The sequence below is a fragment of the Phocoena phocoena genome, chromosome 8 (genome assembly GCF_963924675.1).
Source record: "Phocoena phocoena chromosome 8, mPhoPho1.1, whole genome shotgun sequence".
Classification (NCBI taxonomy): Eukaryota; Metazoa; Chordata; class Mammalia; order Artiodactyla; family Phocoenidae; genus Phocoena; species Phocoena phocoena.
In genome coordinates this window covers 80,474,325-80,494,704 of record NC_089226.1, presented here as the reverse complement: position 1 = coordinate 80,494,704, position 20,380 = coordinate 80,474,325, and the positions used below count along the sequence as shown (strand labels likewise).

Here is a 20,380-nt window from a genome sequence, read left to right as displayed (position 1 = left end):
CTCTAAGATCAGGAAAAAGACAAGGATGTCCACTCTCACCACTATTATTCAACATAGTTTTGGAAGCCCTAGCCATGGCAATCAGAGAAGAAAAAGATATAAAAGGAATATAATTTGGAAAAGAAGAAGTAAAACTGTTACTGTTTGCAGATGACATGATACTATACATAGGGACTCCTAAAGATGCCACCAGAAAAGTATTAGAGATAATCAATGAATTTGATAAAGTTGCAGGATACAAAATTAATGCACAGAAATCTCTTGCCTTCCTATACACTAATGATGAAAAATCTGAAACAGAAATTCAGGGAACACTCCCATTTACAATTGCAACAAAAAGAATAAAATACCAAGGAATAAACCCACCTAAGGAGACAAAAGACCTGCATGCAGAAAACTATAAGACACTGATGAAAGAAATTAAAGATGATATAAACAGATGGAGAGATGTACCATGTTCTTGGATTGGAAGAATCAATACTGTGAAAATGACTATACTACCCAGAGCAATCTACAGACTCAATGCAACCCCTATCAAATTACCAATGGCATTTTTTACAGAACTAGAACAAAAAAAATCTTAAAATTTGTATGGAGACACAAAAGACCCCGTATAGCCAAAGCAGTCTTGCGGGAAAACAATGGAGCTGGAGAAATCAGACTCCCTGACTTCAGACAATACGAGAAAGCTATAGCAATCAAGACAATATGGTATTGGCACAAAAAGAAAAACATAGATCAATGGAACAGGATAGAAAGCCCAGAGATAAACCCACGCACCCATGGCCAACTAATCTATGACAAAGGAGGCAAGGATATACAATGGAGAAAAGACAGTCTCTTCAATAAGTGGTGCTGGGAAAACTGGACAGCTACATGTAAAAGAATGAAATTAGAACATTCCCTAACACCATACACAAAAATAAACTCAAAATGGATTAAAGACCTAGATGTAAGGCCAGAAACTATCAAACTCTTAGAGGAAAACAGGCAGAACGCTCTGTGACATAAATCACAGCAAGATCCTTTTTGACCCACCTCCTAGAGAAATGGAAATAAAACCAAAAATAAACAAATGAGACCTAATGAAACTTAATAGATTTTGCAAAGCAAAGGAAAATACAAACAATACGAAAAGAGAACCCTCAGAATGGGAGAAAATATTTGCAAATGAATCAATGGACAAAGGATTAACCTCCATAGTATATAAACAGCTCATGCAGCTCAATATTACAAAAACAAACAAACAAATACAAAAATGGGCAGAACACCTAAATAGACATTTCTCCAAAGAAGACATACAGATGGCCAAGAAGCACATGAAAAGCTGCTCAACATCACTAATTATCAGAGAAATACAAATCAAAACTACAATGAGGTATCACCCCAAAGCAGTTAGAATGTACATCATCAGAAAATCTACAAACAATAAATGCTGGCGAGGGTGTGGAGAAAAGGGACCCCCCTTGGACTGTTGGTGGGAATGTAAAGTGATACAGTCACTATGGAGAACAGTATGGAGGTTCCTTAAAAAAGTAAAAATAGAATTACCATATGACCCAGCAATCCCACTATTGGGCTTATACCCAGAGGAAACCATAATTCAAAAAGACACATGCACCTCAATGTTCATTGCAGCACTATTTACAGTAGCCAGGGCATGGAAGCAACCTAAATGCCCATCGACAGACAAATGGATAAAGAAGATGTGGTAAATATATACAATGGAATATTACTCAGCCATAAAAGAACAAAATTGGGTCATTTGTAGAGATGTGAATGGACCTATAGACTGTCATATAGAGTAAGTCAGAAAGAGAAAAATAAATATTGTATGTTAACACATATATGTGGAACCTAGAAAAACGGTACAGATGAACTGGTTTGCAGGGCATAAATTGAGACACAGATGTAGAGAACAAACGTATGGACACCAGGCGGGGAAATCGGCGGGGGTGGTGGTGGTGGTGATGGTGGTGTGATGAACTGAGAGATTGGGATTGACATATGTACACTAATATGTATACAATGGATAACTAATAAGACCCTGCTGTATAAAAAAATAACATTCAATAATTCAAAAAAAACCCTTTGACATACTGTATTCTTTTTTTTTTTTTTTTTTTTTTTTTTAGCGGTATGCAGGCCTCTCACTGTTGTGGCCTCTCCCGTTGTGGAGCACAAGCTCCAGATGTGCAGGCTCAGTGGCCATGGCTCACGGGCCCAGCCGCTCTGCGGCATGTGGGATCTTCCTGGCCCGGGGCACGAACCCGTGTCCCCTGCATCGGCAGGCAGACTCTTAACCACTGTGCCACCAGGGAAGTCCTGTATTCTCTTATAAACTATTGGTTGTAACAAAATAAATAGTTCAATATAAATGAAGTTAAGCAAAAACCATATATGACATATTACATGAAATAGAAAAAAAAATAGATATCACATATTACATGAAATAGAAAAAAATATATAGATATGATATAGCCCAAAAATTACCCCAAAAAATTACCCTAGAAATTTCAAAAAGATTACATAACTAACATATAATTGTTAAAATGAAATGAATATACAAAATAGGGATATCAATTAAAAATTGTGTGCAGTTATTAAATTTCATTTCTTAATAAGCAATGAACTAAAACCTGTTAACTGATGTCCTACACAATGGGATGGATGTTATATTAAAATGGTTGGTAGAGAGCAGTCGATACAAAGATTCTGAAATGTAAAACAACTGTTTGTTTTATATAGCTTATATTTTATTGGAAAAGTAATGTACTTTTCCAATAAAATGTACTAAAATGTATTCATTTCAATAATCTGTTTTATTTTCTATATGTATTGTATGAATTTCCCTAAACCATTCTCCAGAGTTAACAATTTGAAACTCATTCATGTATTTTATTATGCATCCTACAACTAAAACTAAGAGTCAGGTAAGAATGATTGTGGCAAACAGCCTAATTATAGAAAAAAAGCTAATATATTTTTACACTACAATGTTTTGAAACCAGTTTTGTGTTTATTGAAGAACAATTTTTTCTTCATGAATATTTTTCAAGTTTTTATTTTTTTTTTTGGGTCAGAGTATTAGTTCCTTAGGGCTGCCGTAATAAATTACCACAGATTGGCTGGCATAAAATAGCAGAAATTTATTCTGTCACTGTTCTGGAGCTTGGAAGTCTGAAACCAAGGTGTCAGCAGAGTTATTAGTTCCTACTAAAGTCTATGAGGGAGAATCTATTCCATGCTTCTCTCCTAGCTTCTTATGGTTGCCAGCAATTCTTGGTGTCCCTTGGCTTGTAGATGTATCACTTCAATTTCTGCCTCTACCTTCATGTGGCATTCTTCCCTGTGTCTCTCTCTTCTCCTCTTCTTATAATGACACAGACCTATTGGATTAAGGGCCTTCCCTGCTCCAGTATGACCTCCTCTTAACTACTTACATCTGCAATAGCCATATTTCCACATAAGGTCACATTTTGAGGTTTTGGAAAGGACATGAAGTTTGGAAGGATGCCATCCAACCCAGGGCAGTCAATTTCCATTTAACATTAATGAAAAGATTCCTGTATTATATAGCATCCAAAAATGATTGATGAAATAGGTGAATCATTGTTGAATATTAGATGCGATCTTTTATATTCTGATCAGATACTCAGATGGGCACTTACCTTTGGGAATCATTCTCATTCACAAATATGATGTACATACAAAGAGGAACTTAAATTCATCAGGAAGGACTGAGGAGATTAAGCTAGGTACTTTCATTTGTTTCTAATTTGAGCATACTGTTCCCTAGAATACTTTCTAATTCTGATTTCACTGCAGAATTGTTCAGATCTGAATAAAGTCTGTAAATTACAAGTGGTAAACAAACTTGGGAACTAAAGCTAAATATTACAGAGGTAGATAAAGTAAGTCTGAGGTAAATTCAAGTATTTAATTCTTATCTTTTGCCCATATAGTTATGTTGATATTTTATTCATTGGATTCACCAACTTAGAGTTTGAAATCATAATTGAGAAGATGAATTTTTCCTGTATTTGAATAAATAGTTTACTGAGCAAATTAATAGTATAAATATGACTTCAAGGGAAACTACTTAAGAAAACAATCATTTACATGCACCTTTAATGAACATGCCCATGTATCCTTTTACTAATTATCACTTATTCATTCTTCAAGTCACAAATCAAGCACCATGTTGTCAGACCTGGTTTCCTTCAGTAGATGAAATCCCTACTAGATGTACTTATGGTACCTTGTACTACTTCTTTATAGCCCTTACCGCTTTGTCAATTTTATACTAATATTTATGATCATTTAACTACCATTGCTCTTCTTGGCTAGACTATAAACTCCACAGGACTAATACTATGGGCTATGTGTATTTTACTCGCCTTTGTTTCTTTGCTTAGTTCAGTACTTGCTGCATAACTGAATAAATTAGAAGTGCATATTAATGTATAAAAAGTTATGTGAATACTGAATCAATTCCATTAATTTGTTAAAGAATCCTCTGCCACGTGAACTTCACCTGAATAAACATTTTACAATTACAATTACTATTTGTAAATAAAATCATTGATTTTAGTATCTGGAAGAGATAACATACTTTTCCATTTCAAATAGACTTTGAATATTTTGAATAGCCCAATTTAAAATTGCAGGATTCAAATGATGACAGATTTTTATTTATCAAAAGTATTCTGGGCTATTATTAAAATAAACACAATTGACTTTAAATATAAGTTTTGTGAAACACTCTCTGTGAGAGCTACTAGAGCAATTCTACATTTTTAGTTTCTAATATATGAAAACATGGCACATATCATACTGAAAAATCCCTTTAAAACAATGAACACTGTAATTTCAGTAATGAAATTTATCAGTATAATGCATTTTTAAAATAATACTTGAATATTTTAAATTTTCATAGTATCTATATTTGAGAAAGCTATAGTAGTAATTAATTATTCCCAAGTAGGAAAATTAAAATTCATTTTATGATGATTATTAATTATTTGAGTTATAGACAGTCTGTTGCAAATCTGAATATCTAAATTCAGAATTTGGGCATGCAGATATAATTATAATCTCTCTTTTGACAGCTTGAACTTACATAGTTAAGTAAATACACGTATTGTCTTCTTCTTCTTCTTCTTTCTAAAAAAATTTCCCGGTTAGAGAAAGGACTGCATTTCAAAAGTCAAATATAATGCTAGGATAAACAATTTTTCCAGTTTTGAGACACTGCTGCATCTTGAATTGAGCTATCTGTGTCATGCTAATATTTCCTACATTTTCTTTTTGAGAAAAAAATGCTAAATACCCCCTATTTCCACACATATATAGTACATATCTCTATATATCCCACACTTTCTTATATTAGGCTGTTCAGGAATATTACACGAGAAACTGTGAGGAAGAACTTGAAGAATCAGATGATGATAACTTTCTCATAATTTGATAGCTGCTCTAAGCTTGGCTGAGCGTCCTCTGGGGTTATTTTGTACATCTTGATCTGCCGGAGTAAGTACCTTCTTATGCATCACTTTCCACATTAAAGGGGCCCTTCCTATAGAGACTCCTTCCGTGTTTTCATGATCTGAACCCAACTGTGATTTTTGTATAACCTTCTGTCTAGCACTTAGGTTAAACCTTTGTGTCATGCTTATCCCAAGCAGGAATCGTTTGATGATGCGATCCTCCAGTGAATGGAAGGAGAGGGCAACCAGGCGACCACCAGGTCTCAGAAACTTCTGAGCTGTCTTCAGTCCTGTGTAAAGTTCATTGAGTTCATTGTTCACAAATATGCGAAAAGCTTGGAAAGTCTTGGTAGCGATATGGGTAGATCGTTGTAGCAAGTCTTTTCGTGCATAAGTAGCAGATGGAGGAAATGCACCTACAAACAGATTTTGTAAAAACAGGAAAAGAGGACAAATAGGTAACATTAGTATTTTCCACTGTAAATTTACTGGGTTGTGTTGTGTGTATATTTAAGGAACTAAGTTTCCTTAGAAAACTGTGTCATTTCATCCACACTTCTCCATTTTATTTCCAAGCCTTCCATCAAAGTTTAAAACTATTCTGTCAGAAACATATTTCAGAACTCTTAAGGGTAAATGGAGTCAAACAAGAGCAGAGAAAGAGAAAAGGGTGAACAAATATTTGAAGAAATAATAATGAAAACCTTCCTAACTTTGATGAAAAATATTAACTCTCAGCTACAAAAAATTCAATGGACCTCAAATAGAATAAACAAAGAAAACTGCACCTAGATGCATCATGATCAAACTACTACAAGCTGAAGATAATAAGAAAAATCTTGAATATAACACAGAAAAACAATATATTACATAGGAGAACAAAAATATGATTAACAGCTAATCTCTCATTAGGATAATGGAGTCTATAAGATACTGGAATAACATTCAAATTGTTGAGGAAAAAAACCCTGTCTTCCAAGAAAGCTATTTTAAAACGATTCTTCAGAATTAAAGGTTCAAAGACATTTTCAAATGAATTTAAAAATGAGAAAATTCATTGCTAACAGCTCTAAATTTAAGAAATGCAAAAGGAAATACTTCAGGCTGAAATAAAATAACATCAGGTGATAACTTGGATAGAGAGAGGGTAATGAAAATATGAGTGATATGATATGAAGATAGGAAATAATTCTCTTAATTTCTTAAAAGACAGGACTGTCTTTCCGTCATTCTTAATTTCTTTAAAAGGCAAGACTCTAAGTAAAATTATAATATAACATTCTTGGTTTTATAATATAGATATAGATATGTATTGTATATGATAGCAACAGCACAAAGGATGAGAGTGTGTAAATGAAACTACACTAGTACAAGGTTCCTATATTTTCCTGGAAGTTAAAGTTGCACATTGTGGTCCCTAGAGCAATAACAAAAAATAATGCAAAGAAATAAAGCTAATAAGTGAATAAAATAATAATAAAATGAATCCACAAAATATTGTTTAACACAAAAGAAGGCAGAACAGGAAAATAAAAATGAGACAAAGAGAAGACAAATAGCAAAATGGCAGACAATAAATCCAAATATAAAAATAATCACATTAAATGTAAGGGTACTAAACACTCTAATAAAAATGTAGAGACTGACTGAAAACTAGCAAGACCTAATTATACATTGTCTGCAGAAATGCACATTAAATATAAAAACACAAATAAAAGTAACCAAGAGGCTGTGAAAAAGTATACCATGTAGAGATTAAGCAAAAAAAAAACCCAGAGAGACTATACTACCATTAGACAAAATAAACTTTTAAAAAGAAGAATTGCTAGACCGCAAAATAAACATTTACTATGAGAAAAATGATCAAGACAGCAGGAAGATACAATTACAAATGCATATGCACCAAATAACATAGTTCCAAAAATTTACATGCTTCAGAAAAATGACCCACATTTATATAGGCAATTATGTTTTGACCAAAATGTCAAGTTAATTCAATGGAGAAAGAACAGATTTTCAATGAAAGTGATTATTTGTACAAAATAAAATGAACTTCAACCCTTACTCCACACCACACACAAAAATTAATTCAAAATGGATCATGGACCTAAGAGTAAACACTAAAACCATAAAACATATATCTCACAAACCTCTCTTATTCAGCACATATAAGGGAATCTCACAATTTAATAACAGTTCACATTTAATAATCTGTAGCTCTGGTAGTAAAGTACATTAAGACACATCTGATTAATCTTCTTAGGAAACTGGATCAGAGCAGGTGAGAAATAATATTTTACCTGTACCATAGAGCTGAGAACTCGGCAGCCTGACGTTAACCAAATCACTGTTATGGTTCACTCTTCCTCTACAAAATCTACTTTGCTGAAAGGCTGGAAAACGTTAGACATTAGGGAATTTATCTTCCAACAACCAGGTCTCTCAGAAACAAAATGCCAAAATCAAAGCTGAGGAGGGAGGTCAACTTCTTTCCCTTTGCTATTCAATTTCTCCATTTTCTGGGAAAGAGTTTTGGTCACTGGGCAATGTATTTCGAAACATTCTAAGGATCTGAACAAACATGCAACTATTCACAATTTAGAGCTTGGATTTACAGAACGCTTCAAGAAGGTTGCATTCCTGAAGTCCTTATGTGATTCAAACCTTGCCTAATTCAATGCTAATTTTTTCAAAGGAGAAATGTAATATAAAATACATTTTAATGTATATGGATTTTAATGTAAAATAGGAGGTAAACATTCATGGAGCATATGGATCAACAAATACTGTAGGATATTTTTGCTTTAAGGCTTAAAAAATTGTTTTTCTTATCATCTCTAATATTTTGTAGAAATTAAAACCATGGCTCAACATGGTAACTGCTTAGTTTTCTTTGCATTTTATCACATTTCAAAGATATATATTTGAGGATGTGGTTTTTAACATAGCACCCTGAATTAGCCATGCCTGGGTATGTGTTAACTAAATTGATGAAATGATAGAAAAGCAGAGAGCTTAATTAACACTTCCTTGATATTATCTTTAAATGTTTTTTAAAGCTAATACAAATAGGAAATGTTAAAATAACAAAGTAATGTCTGAAATCCCCATAGAAATTCTAATATAAACAACAGCATTGGTTCATTTGACATGACAAAGTATGGTGGGCATTTCTGTTTACCAGCTAAAATGGCACCCTCCTCTGCTATAATTATAGTTTATAATTCATTCAGCCAGCTAGTTATGAAACTATGAGATTCCTGACTGATTTTTTTAATTGAAGAAATCTGTTTTTATTTCAAAGTATTCACATAAAGTGAGACTTTATTAACATTTTATATTATGCAATGTCAAGTTTATATAATTCATGTTCACATTAAGTACATCCACACTATGAATCTGGAGCTCACAAATTAACACCACTGTGACCAGATAAGCTTGTCTTTATAAGGTCTAATTAGGCCTTGTCAATATCATATCATGGAGAAAGAAAATAAGAGCTTTTGTTTATATTTAGGAATGGATGATACTGAGATAATAGGATAACTACATTCCATGAAGATTTCCTTCTGGGGCTTTCTTACTTTTGTTTAGGGAATTCTAATATGGACTATGTCCCCTGGATTTCTTGGGAAGGATTTCTAGGTGTGGTTCTGTCAGCCTCCTCAAGTTCCATTTTTAGAGAGATGACAAGGGACTGCAATGGACAACGTGTTTCGTGCAGCTTTTTGGTGCTGCTCTGGGGATGAAAGGCACATATCCTCCCTTCCTTTTTACTGGCACTTTTGTGTTTGTAATTTATGGGAAGAGAGGTTAACAATGCAGATTGTGTAAAATGAAATACAGAAACAAAAGTACATAAAATAGCATATGGCAATGAAAATTAAAGTAGTAAAAACAAAACATCAACTGGCATTGTTACAAACAGACAAGAATATAAGAAAAGACAATACTGCTATCAAGAATTAAGCAAGATTCGTTGTCTGAATTGGAAACTTTAAAGACAATCAGTAAACGTCTTGTGCCTCTGAGGTAGCAAAAAAGGGTTTCCTTGTGAAAGTCACTGGTCAGAGAGCAACTCTGCCACAGAGTTCTTAGGTATGCATAGACTAGGTAGGAACATTTGCCTACAGGTCATCTGGAAAAAAGATTCAAAAACTATACCAGAACCAATGCCTACCTATGAGCTGGAATCTGATTTAGGCCATAGGAAGAAAAATATTAGTGATACATGCTCCCTGACTCTGAGTAGCTGGCTGTTTTGCAATCCTTCACTGCTTTCTCATCTCCCACATCCTGTTATCAGAAATAGAAACTGGTCTCTCTGTTTTTCCATTTCCTGAGCTTAATCACAAAGTCTTGTATGTCTAATTCATTTGATTAAGGCAGAGAGCAGGTAAGACAAAATATGGACTCAATCACAGTTTGGGTCATTTGGTTTGGTACTGAGAGAAAATCTCCTTTTTCTGGTTTATAGTCCATCAACAGATTTACTTCACACCAGGCCAATGTATATTAGTTCTAAGTGGGAAGAGGTGTGCTTGACTCTTCACATAACACTTATCACACTACTGTGATTACTAGTTTGCTTGCCTGTCTCACCCTACTCCAAGCCATCATCATCTTTTCCACACAGTCATCAGACAGATCTTTTGTGTACAAAAATTGGATGTCATTCCACGGTTCAAAACCTCTAGTATCTTCCTATCACATGAAATAGGAACTGAAGTTCTTCTTACCTTGGCCAAATGTCCCTATGTTATATACAATTTCTGCTTCTCACCACCCCCATTTCTCTGAACTCATCTCCTGATCTTGAGCTCTGTAATCTTAACTAATTCATGGCGTGTTCTTCCTGAGTCCTTTGACCTATACCAAGAATATCTATCTGCCTATATATACCTGGATGGGTTACTCCTTACCTCACTCAGGTCTCTTCTCAAACACTGCAGAATTAGAAAAGAAAAATAGCACCCTGTCACTGGAGTCCCCTTACATGGTTTTATTTTTTCTTCATAATACCTTATCAGGGATAATATTTATTTGTTTACCATCTGTCTTCCTCCACTAGAATATACACTCAGTGAAAACAGAGGCTTTGTTAACTGCTATAAATCTTTTACAGCAAGAAGAGTTAGTAGATTGAAAGAATGATTGTATTTGTACTTTAAAGTTATAAACATAGCCATTGCTAAAACAACAAGAACAAAAGCAAAAAGATATATTATCTGTAGTATATGCAGTAAAATGTTAATGTCACTTCTCCTTAAATTCCACCCTAAGAGGCAATCAAGAGGTATACTTTCTAACTTTTTTCTTAATAGATACATATGACACTTGTATATAAATGTATGTACATGCATACATATATATATTTGTAAAAAGGGAATGATCTGTACAATATCTGCAACTTGTTTAATTACCTTACTTTTAAAAATAATTTCAGTTGTATAGACACATTATAGTCCATTTTGTTTGTTCATTTAACAAATGTTTATACTGTCAAGAACAGTACCAGCTAACTGGGAACGGTAATTAAGGTAGAGGCAGTCTCTACTTTGGTGGAGCTCATATTGCCACCACAGCAGGAATATTTGGGATGTTTTCTATTTTTACTATCACAAAAAAATGCTGCAGTAAACATGTGAACTGCACATTTTAAAAAATTCTACATGGCAGAAAACCTCTACAAAGTAAAAAGTCACAATCTGGGAAAAATACTTTAACTGTATGTGAACTTGTGATACTATGCCTGTAGAATTAGTGTTAGGTCAAAGGCTGTTCATGCCCATTTAAATTTGAATCAATGCTTCTAAATTTACTGTCTAAATAGATTGTACCAGTTTACTTCCACCAATAGTATTTGAGAGAGTCCACCTCCCCACGTACTCAACTAGTACTGGAAACTATTACTTTTTGTAACTTTGACTAGTCTAATAGTAGGCAAATGAGAGCTTATAGTTGTTTTAATTTGCATTTCTTTGGCAATTAGTAGAAGTGGGCATCCTCTCAAATCTAATAACCATTTGATTTTAGCTATGAATTGCTTGAACAAACCCTTAATGTGATGTTGCTTTTTTCTTTATTGATTTGGCAGAACTATTTATAAAGTAAAGATATAAAGCATTTTCCTCTCATATATAGTTACAAATATTTTTCCTGGATTGTGACTGTCTTTTTACTTTGTAGATTTTTTTCTGCTATATAAAAATTTAGAATTTTCTGCTATAAAGAAATTTTTCATGTCTTTTAGATTTTGTCAAGTTTAGGAAGGCTTTCCTCACCCCAAGATTTTAGATATAACCAAGTCTATGTTTTTCTGGTATATTTCTGGTTTTATTTCTTACATTTAAATATTTGATCCACGAGAAGTTTAATTTTTAGTATAGTATGAAGTAGGGATCTAACTTTAGTTTTTAAAAACCACATCGCTAATTGCCTTATTTATGAAATAGTATGTTATTTCCCTACTCATTTGAAGTACTGCTTTGATCGTATGCTACATTTTTAGATATGAATCTGCTTCTGGATTCTCAATTGTGTTGCACTGATGTATTTCTCTATTTTTCTGCTAATACCAGATTATTACTGCTTTTAAAAATTTTCCAGTACATTTTGCTATCAGGTGGAGTAAGTCCCCCTTTCCCATGCCATTATCTTTCTTTTCAAAATTTTTTTGTGTATCTTCATTCATTTATTATTCCAAATTAAATTTAGAAATAATAAAGTATATAATGATAAACATTTTGATTGGAATTACAGTAAATTTCTAAACTGATCTGGAAAAATTTACATTATCATATCAAACAATCCATCCAAGAAACAGTATTTCCATTAATATTTTACATGTCCTTCATTAAAGTTGAGTAGTTGTCTTCACTTAAGTCTTGGTCAGGCTATTTGTAAGTACTGTGTTTATACATACACATTTTAACCATCCCTATGGAAAAGCATACGAAATGATAATATTATATTAAGATGACATGATGTAACAGAAATAGGGCTAAACTTTAGAAAGGAGAGACTAGGCTCAGTATAAGATCTTTTACATTTTTATGGCTGTTTGATGTGGGGCAATAGCACAACTTCTGAGTTTGTTTCCCCCCTAGAAGATGAGGTGATAACACTTCTCACAGGATTATTCTGAAAATCAAATAAAGAAAATATTCAGGAGCACCTAGTGCACACTTGGCATAAAGTAGTCACTTTATGAATGTCATTCACACATTTATTTATTATTCTCAGTTGTAAAATGGAATAAGTGATGAGGGGATTTGATAGGTTAATTTGAGGTTCTGCCAAACTAATTTTATTTTCATCCTGAACTAACAGCACAGTAGGTAGGATAGAGGGCTGCTGAAAACCCCTGAAGCATCTGAGTAATGCTTATTGGATTTAGGCATCAGACTAAAACACCTCAGCATCCAGAATGAAGTTAAAATTTTCCTTATGTACAAATTAATGGCATACCTCTAAGTTTACTAAGCAGTATTTAGGCCTTAAAAGTATGAAGACTTAGCATGGCATAGGAATGAGAAATCATTAAAAAAAATTTTTTCCAGTTTGACCTTGACTTATAATAACTGATGCTAAGAATTAAAACCCTAATTTCATTAACCTAACCATCCAGATTGCACTCACCTGTCCAGGAGATTATTTTCCATAATTACACTCCTAGATTCCTCTTGCCACCTAATTACACAACTTGTATTATGGCATTCTAAGAACATAATATTCTTTCTCTGTTCTTTTTTTATTTCTTTGCTTTAGTTCTCATGGAACATTTTTCTGTACAGGTTATCTGCTTTCTTAGGCACAGTTCCACAAGGATAAAATATATTTGGAGTCATTTTAAACCAGGCCCATTGTTTTCACAGCTCCAAAAAAACCCAGTAATTACATCTTGAATGATGTATATCAGTAATTACAGCATCATTCACTTAGCCAATATTTATTATGTACGATGTAGTAAACACTGGGGATTAAAATGTTTATGAAGACATAGTCCTTGTCCTCAAGAAATTCAAACCCAAAGAAGAGAATGATAAATAAATAAATATTGGGAAGAGGGTTATAAAGAAGGATTGTACATACTATTAAGGGAGGGGGAGGGAGAGTGGACAGGGAGGGGGAAGGTATCTTTGGCCCTCATATAGACAGCATTTTCCAAACTACTCTTCTGCAGAACAGTGATCTTGTAAACTATAGCACTTGCAACCCCAACCAAACACCAATGTGTCTGTTATAAGTCTGAGAAACGCAGCACGCTATACTCCTCTTTTGGAGACACACAATACCCATTAGCATGGTAAAGCTCTGAAGGCAACCATTTAACTTTGTTTACCTAGCATGTCCAAACTTTTTGAAACAGAACTTTTAATTTTTAATAACAACTATTTATTCCATAGAACTCATTTGCTGGGTAACACACTTTGGAAAATATTGAAAATAGGTTTTGTGTTAATAACTTTCCAAATATCTTAATTACATCGTTAAATCCCTATAATAACCCTGAGAGGTAAGAAGTAAATATCCTTATTTCCATTTAAAGGTCAAAAACTAAGGTGTAAAATGTATCTTCTCAAGTTCACAGGAGTCAAATGGGAACTCAAGATTCTTTTAACGTGAAGTGTACCCTAACATCCCCTTTTTTCAAATACTGAATGAGCCTAACTTTCCCAGAAGAAAGGCATGACATTTCTGGCGAGTTCATCTGAGAAACACATTCAGGGAAGCCCAGATCAGCATTAGTTCATCTAAACAGAAAAAAACAAAAACCCCAATATTATTATATAGGTTTGTAATTTTAAAAATTTCCTTAGGATGTTCTTGAGTTTTTAAGTGTGCCCAAAACAAGGTAACAATTTTAAGGTTGTGTGTTCACTAAACTATCTCACCTCCTTTTTCCTGATTAGAATTTAAGGAAGTTAAGATGAAATCACATGGTTTAGATCGATTTCCAGAAGCTCTGATTCCATGTCTGGTGTTTATATAACAATCTCATTTTCTGGGAGAAAATGAGTGTGGAATCTTTACTCTAAGCCTGAATAGCCTTTTACTGAGAGATGTTGTAATGGAACCCAAATCACTTTGCATCAAGTTGCAAGAGTTTGGCTTTCTTTCCACATTTCCCTTGGGGAGATGTGCATTGTCAAGCCTAAAGACTGCACATGTGGTGAAGGCAGCAACTGCCCTGATCTCTTACCCTGGGAACAGTAATGAATACCTTTGGCTTTTGTCCTTTTCGTTCCATTGAAAATAATATATTGTTGGCTCAGGTTATTAGACTGTGCATTTGTCTCTTTTTCATCAGCTTTCTTGATAGTGGGTTTAAAAAAGAAACAGTTGCTACTGCTGCCATTATAAAAAGACTTTTGGGCAGGTACTGATTACATGTTTTTGATTAGGAATCTAGACTCATCCAATGCAGTACATACTGGGCTTTTCCTGACTCCCTAAGAAGGGAGCCCTTTACAGTTTTTTTATGTTCTAAAAATGAATACTTAATATTCTCCAGCTAAGCAAAATGAGGGGACAAGCTTGTGTACAATTAGGAATTAAGGGCTCAGATGGCTGAAATCTTGGGAAATTAAACCCAGATACTTTTATTTTTTTTCTTTAAAGCTTCTTGAAAAATGTTGAAAGAAGACTGATTTTTCCATACATTTGTTATTATGCATTTCTTGTAAATACACAATTTTACCAATGACAGGGCAGTGCTCCTTGCTCTCATTCTCAGTCTAGAATGCCCTTTGCCCTCTTACAGTTTATGTCTACTCATCCTTAATACTCACTAAGGTGCAATCTTCTCCAGGAAGCTTTTGCAATGACCTTTTAATAGATATTTTTATCAAACTATTTACTACTCTATACTATTTACCTACTAGCCCCTACTAGGCTGTAAGTAGTCCAGAAACCTTTTCTTTTTATTTTATTTTATTTTATTTATTTTAAACATCTTTATTGTGGTATAATTGCTTTACAATGGTGTGTTAGTTTCTGCTTTATAACAAAGTGAATCAGCTATACATATACATATGTTCCCATATGTCTTCCCTCTTGCGTCTCCCTCCCTCCCACTCTCCCCATCCCACCCCTCCAGGCTGTCACAAAGCACCGAGCTAATATCCCTGTGCCTTGCGCCTGCTTCCCCCTAGCTATCTACCTTACTACGTTTGTTAGTGTGTATATGTCCATGACTCTCTCTCGCCCTGTCAAAACTCACCCTTCCCCCTCCCCATATCCTCAAGTCCGTTCTCCAGTAGGTCTGCGTCTTTATTCCTGTCTTACCCCTAGGTTCTTCATGACATTTTTTTCCCTTAAATTCCATATATATGTGTTAGCATACGGTATTTGTCTTTTTCTTTCTGACTTACTTCACTCTGTATGACAGATTCTAGGTCTATCCATCTCATTACAAATAGCTCAATTTCATTTCTTTTTAAGGCTGAGTAATATTCCATTGTGTATATGTGCCACATCTTCTTTATCCATTCATCTGATGATGGGCGCTTAGGTTGTTTCCATCTCCGGGCTATTGTAAATAGAGCTGCAATGAACATTTTGGTACATGACTCTTTTTGAATTTTGGTTTTCTCAGGGTATATGCCCAGTAGTGGTATTGCTGGGTCATATGGTAATTCTATTTGTAGTTTTTTAAGGAACCTCCATACTGTTCTCCATAGTGGCTGAACCAATTCACATTCCCACCAGCAGTGCAAGAGTGTCCCCTTTTCTCCACACCCTCTCCAGCATTTATTGTTTCTAGATTTTTTGATGATGGCCATTCTGACTGGTGTGAGATGATATCTCATTGTAGTTTTGACTTGCATTTCTCTAATGATTAATGATGTTGAGCATTCTTTCATGTGTTTGTTGGCATTCTGTATATCTTCTTTGGAGAAATGTCCATTTAGGTCTTCTGCCCATTTTTGGATGGGGTTGTTTGTTTTTTTGTTATTGAGCTGCATGAGCTGTTTGTAAATTTTGGAGATTAATCCTTTGTCAGTTGCTTCATTTGCAAATGTTTTCTCCCATTCTGAGGGTTGTCTTTTGGTCTTGATTATGGTTTCCTTTGCTGTGCAAAAGCTTTGAAGTTTCATTAGGTCCCATTTGTTTATTTTTGTTTTTATTTCCATTACTCTAGGAGGTGGGTCAGAAAGGATCCAGAAACCTTTTCTTATTTTCCTTATATCCCCAGTCCCAGGTCTAGGGCCTGGTGCACAGTAGGTGGCAAAGGGGAGAATCCACTAAATAAGAGATATTCTTCCAGTCCCAGATAAAGATCAAGATGTACCATAAATGGTATTCTGAATGTGGAAATTCATAAAATCCCTGAAATCTCTGTAAGATTTTGTATATACATGCAGATTTATGTGGAGACACTGCAGGGCTTCTATCAAAGGCTCAAATATACCAGGGACTCCAAAGTAGGTAAATTCCTGGTGAAAACATATTGAGTTTACTGAGTTTTCGGCTTACAACTTACCATCTTTAATAATACCACCAAACAAGGCCCTGCATTTATCTAGTTTTGGTTTGTTATATTTTTATTTATCTCCAGGAATATCACCACTTAGCACCATCAGAAACGTTGGTTAAAAACCCCCTTTACGCACGACAGCAGAAGTTGGAAACTATAGCAGTGAATATTCAGTCTTCCTCTGACTCACAAGGAATTTCATATTAAAAAATAAAAGAGAGAGAAAAGCTTGCTTAGTAACAGGCTGCACTATATATAATAATAGAACACAATTTGTATGTGGAAGCAGTAAGATAGATTTCATTCATAAAAAACACCATGCTTCTGGCTAGATAAATAACTTGAGGTCCCAGAGAGAAATTATCATTTTTAGTTCTGGGATACCCTTATGCTACTTACACTTTTTAAAATTTAATACATTCACATGTTCAAATATATTGAGATTTTTAAGCTTGTGAATGAAATTAGCAATGTGCTGTGGCTGTCAACGTGATGCACTGCAATTCCTCCTCAGTGGTAGGGCTTAAAAATTAATTCAGCTCTTGCACCTGTTTGTCAGCATTCATCTGTCAAATTTCCATCATATTTAATAAGTCTCTGTGTCCTTTTGCCTGGGCTCCTTTAATGTAGGGTTAAATTCTCACCCATCTGAAATTCGAGTAATATTACAAATTTCAAATTGTTAATTAAAATCTGTAAACTTCAGTGGTTCTGGATAAAATTGGCTTTACTCAGTGAGGTTCTTTTGAAACTTCTTCAGAGTTTCATCTAATCCCCAACTCCTACCAGGTTAAGTCTGATGACAACATGATCTCACTCTGGGTGGTTGAGATTTACAAATCCTCCTACAATAGGGAAAACATCGAGTTGTAGGCTTGAACAAAAAAGGTAACAAGGAACATTACCTACTGAGATGAAATTAAAAAGATGGCTCAGAATTAAATTAAAAGAATATCAAATTAAAGGATTGATATTTTTCTCACATTATTTTTCAGTGAAGCTAATTCTACACTACCTGTGTCTTAAAATGCTTAGCATAGATGGGGTAGCTCAAAATGAATCATGATTCCTATTACCTATTTAGGTAGTCAACATTAAATTTACTTATTGCATCTTCAAACCAGGATTGAGGACTATTTGCCAGATACTGTGAACACAAAGCAGTCTAAGCAGGAGGTTCCAGCATATTAAAGACCCATAATAAGATACATTTGAACCTTTAGGAATAGTCTATAGGGCATACAGTACTACTCTCAGTTGGGCCAGTCACATTTTCCAGAGCTGGGAGATGGTAACAGGAAAAGATATTTAACAATGCCCTCTTTTTCTTGGGAGGTCAGCACATACACATAATTAATCCTCATGCTCCAAGGTAAAGTTGTTTGCCCTCCTGTAGCATACTTAACCTGCAATGGAACACTTCTCAACTATATTGAAATTATTTTAAAAAAATTAAAACTTAAATATTTCTCCCACTGAAATATAAGCTTCCAGAAGTCAGGATCGTGTGTTACTCCAAAAGGCAGGGATTATGTGTTTTCTCATTTTTCTCATAACAGGCTTGATGAAAGACTAATAGACTGTCTTACTGAATTAAAGAATAGATGATCAATTTATCCAAAGGCCTATAGCACATGGATTTTAATTAAATCATAGATTGTAAGTATCTCCTTTTTCTCCCTACCATATCCCAATCTAATAGTGAACCCCTCCCCCCCACTCATCTTTTATTTTTCTGCCTGCTGTATCCTACTAAATTGTTCTAGGAGCAGTGCTTTGGATAATGTCCAGTGAAGACTACTGGTTTATAGAAGAATGTATGTTCATTCTGAAAAACAATGTTTCAAGGACTAAAGGCATATATATATGCCATTAATCTCACCTAGGGGATTTAGCCTATAAAGGAAATACCCCTATCAGCTCCAAAATCCCTTAAATATGCATAAAAGCATTTATTAATTATATAGCTTTCAATAATAGCCTCCACTAGGAGGTAAGCCAAATATCTAATAATGATGATATGATTAAATAAATTATGGTATTTCTTACTGATACTTAGTATACTGATCAAAAAATGAGTAACATGATAAAACACTAAGTGAATGAACTCCAAAATTATATCCTTTCAACCATTTCAACTCAAAAAATGCAATAATAAATAAAAATAAAATGCAAAATTATATGTGTGCTATGGTGGTAGAGTGGTATTACAAGTTTTTAAAGTTTTCACTTGAATTTCTTAATGTTGTATGACATAAATGGGAATGCTTTTATTTTTTTTGTTTTTTATTTTTATTGTTTTTGCAGTACGCGGGCCCCTCACTGTTGTGGCCCCTCCCGCTGCAGAGCACAGGCTCTGGACGCGCAGGCCCAGCGGCCACGGCTCACGGGCCCAGCCACTCCGCAGCACGTGGGATCCTCCCGGACCAGGGCATGAACCTGCGCCCTCTGCATCGGCAGGCGGACCCCCAACCACTGCGCCACCAGGGAAGCCCCGGGAATGCTTTTATAACAAAGAAAATTTTACATTTTTTCCATGATCATGAATTTTAATTATTTTTACATGTATTTGTGAAGAAGATTCTATCAACAACTAGATAAGGTAAATTCTTCATATTGATTAGCTTTTGTCAAATTCTATCATATGCCTAGCACAGGGGTAGGTAGTTTTAAAATGTAATTTCTAATCATCACAGCAATCTTATAAATTAGGAAGCATTATCCTTATCTTAAAGAGGATTGGAATGATTATGTAACTTGTCCAATTTCACACATCTAGTAAACAGCAGGGCTAAAATTTGAATCCAAGTTTTTGTATAATTCCAAAATGAATTTCTGTTTCCATTACTCAGTGACACAACAGAATGAAGAGACATGAACCCTGACTAATAAAGCAAACAGGTAAGCAATACAGCAATGCAGCCTACTGGCTTGTTAATTTAAGTCTGTCATCAAAGTCCATTTTCCATCTAAAGAGTACAGAGATGAAGTCAACAACTTATAAATCCTACCTGCTAGATTATCATTCTCAGCTTCAAATTCTGAGATAGGTCTGAAGCACATAGGACTCTAGATCTTAATCTAGAGATTAGCTTCCCAGTGGACTTTACATAAATGTTCACATACTTTTTTTTTTAAATAAGAAATTGTACTACCTTCAACATCATTGCCATGATTCTGTCTCTAAAACATTTCACTGAATAATAATAATTAGGCAACAGAAATCTTCATTCAACAATAATAATTTATATTATTTTTAACAATAACCCACATTCTCTTTTCAAAATCCAAGCTTATTGTGTGAGGGCTAACTTGTCACCTGGTTAATGAGATTTGATTCACCTTGAATGAGCTGGTAGCCAGCCCATCTTTAGAGTTCTTTAACTGATGAAAAAAAGGGGGAGAAAGG

At 34.4% G+C, this 20,380-nt stretch overlaps 1 protein-coding gene across 2 annotated transcripts in view; it reads right to left on the bottom strand.

The window, feature by feature from the left end:
• Positions 1-5,459: 5,459 nt before the first annotated feature.
• The window catches only part of METTL15 (methyltransferase 15, mitochondrial 12S rRNA N4-cytidine), a 195,703-nt gene continuing 180,782 nt past the window's right edge, over positions 5,460-20,380 (bottom strand). Inside the window, exon 6 of one of the 2 annotated variants that reach the window (XM_065882712.1) lies at positions 5,460-5,905. In XM_065882712.1, the coding sequence (XP_065738784.1) occupies positions 5,460-5,905 (446 nt within the window). The remainder of the gene's footprint in view (positions 5,906-20,380) is intronic. The other variant, XM_065882713.1, reaches the window with a different exon arrangement.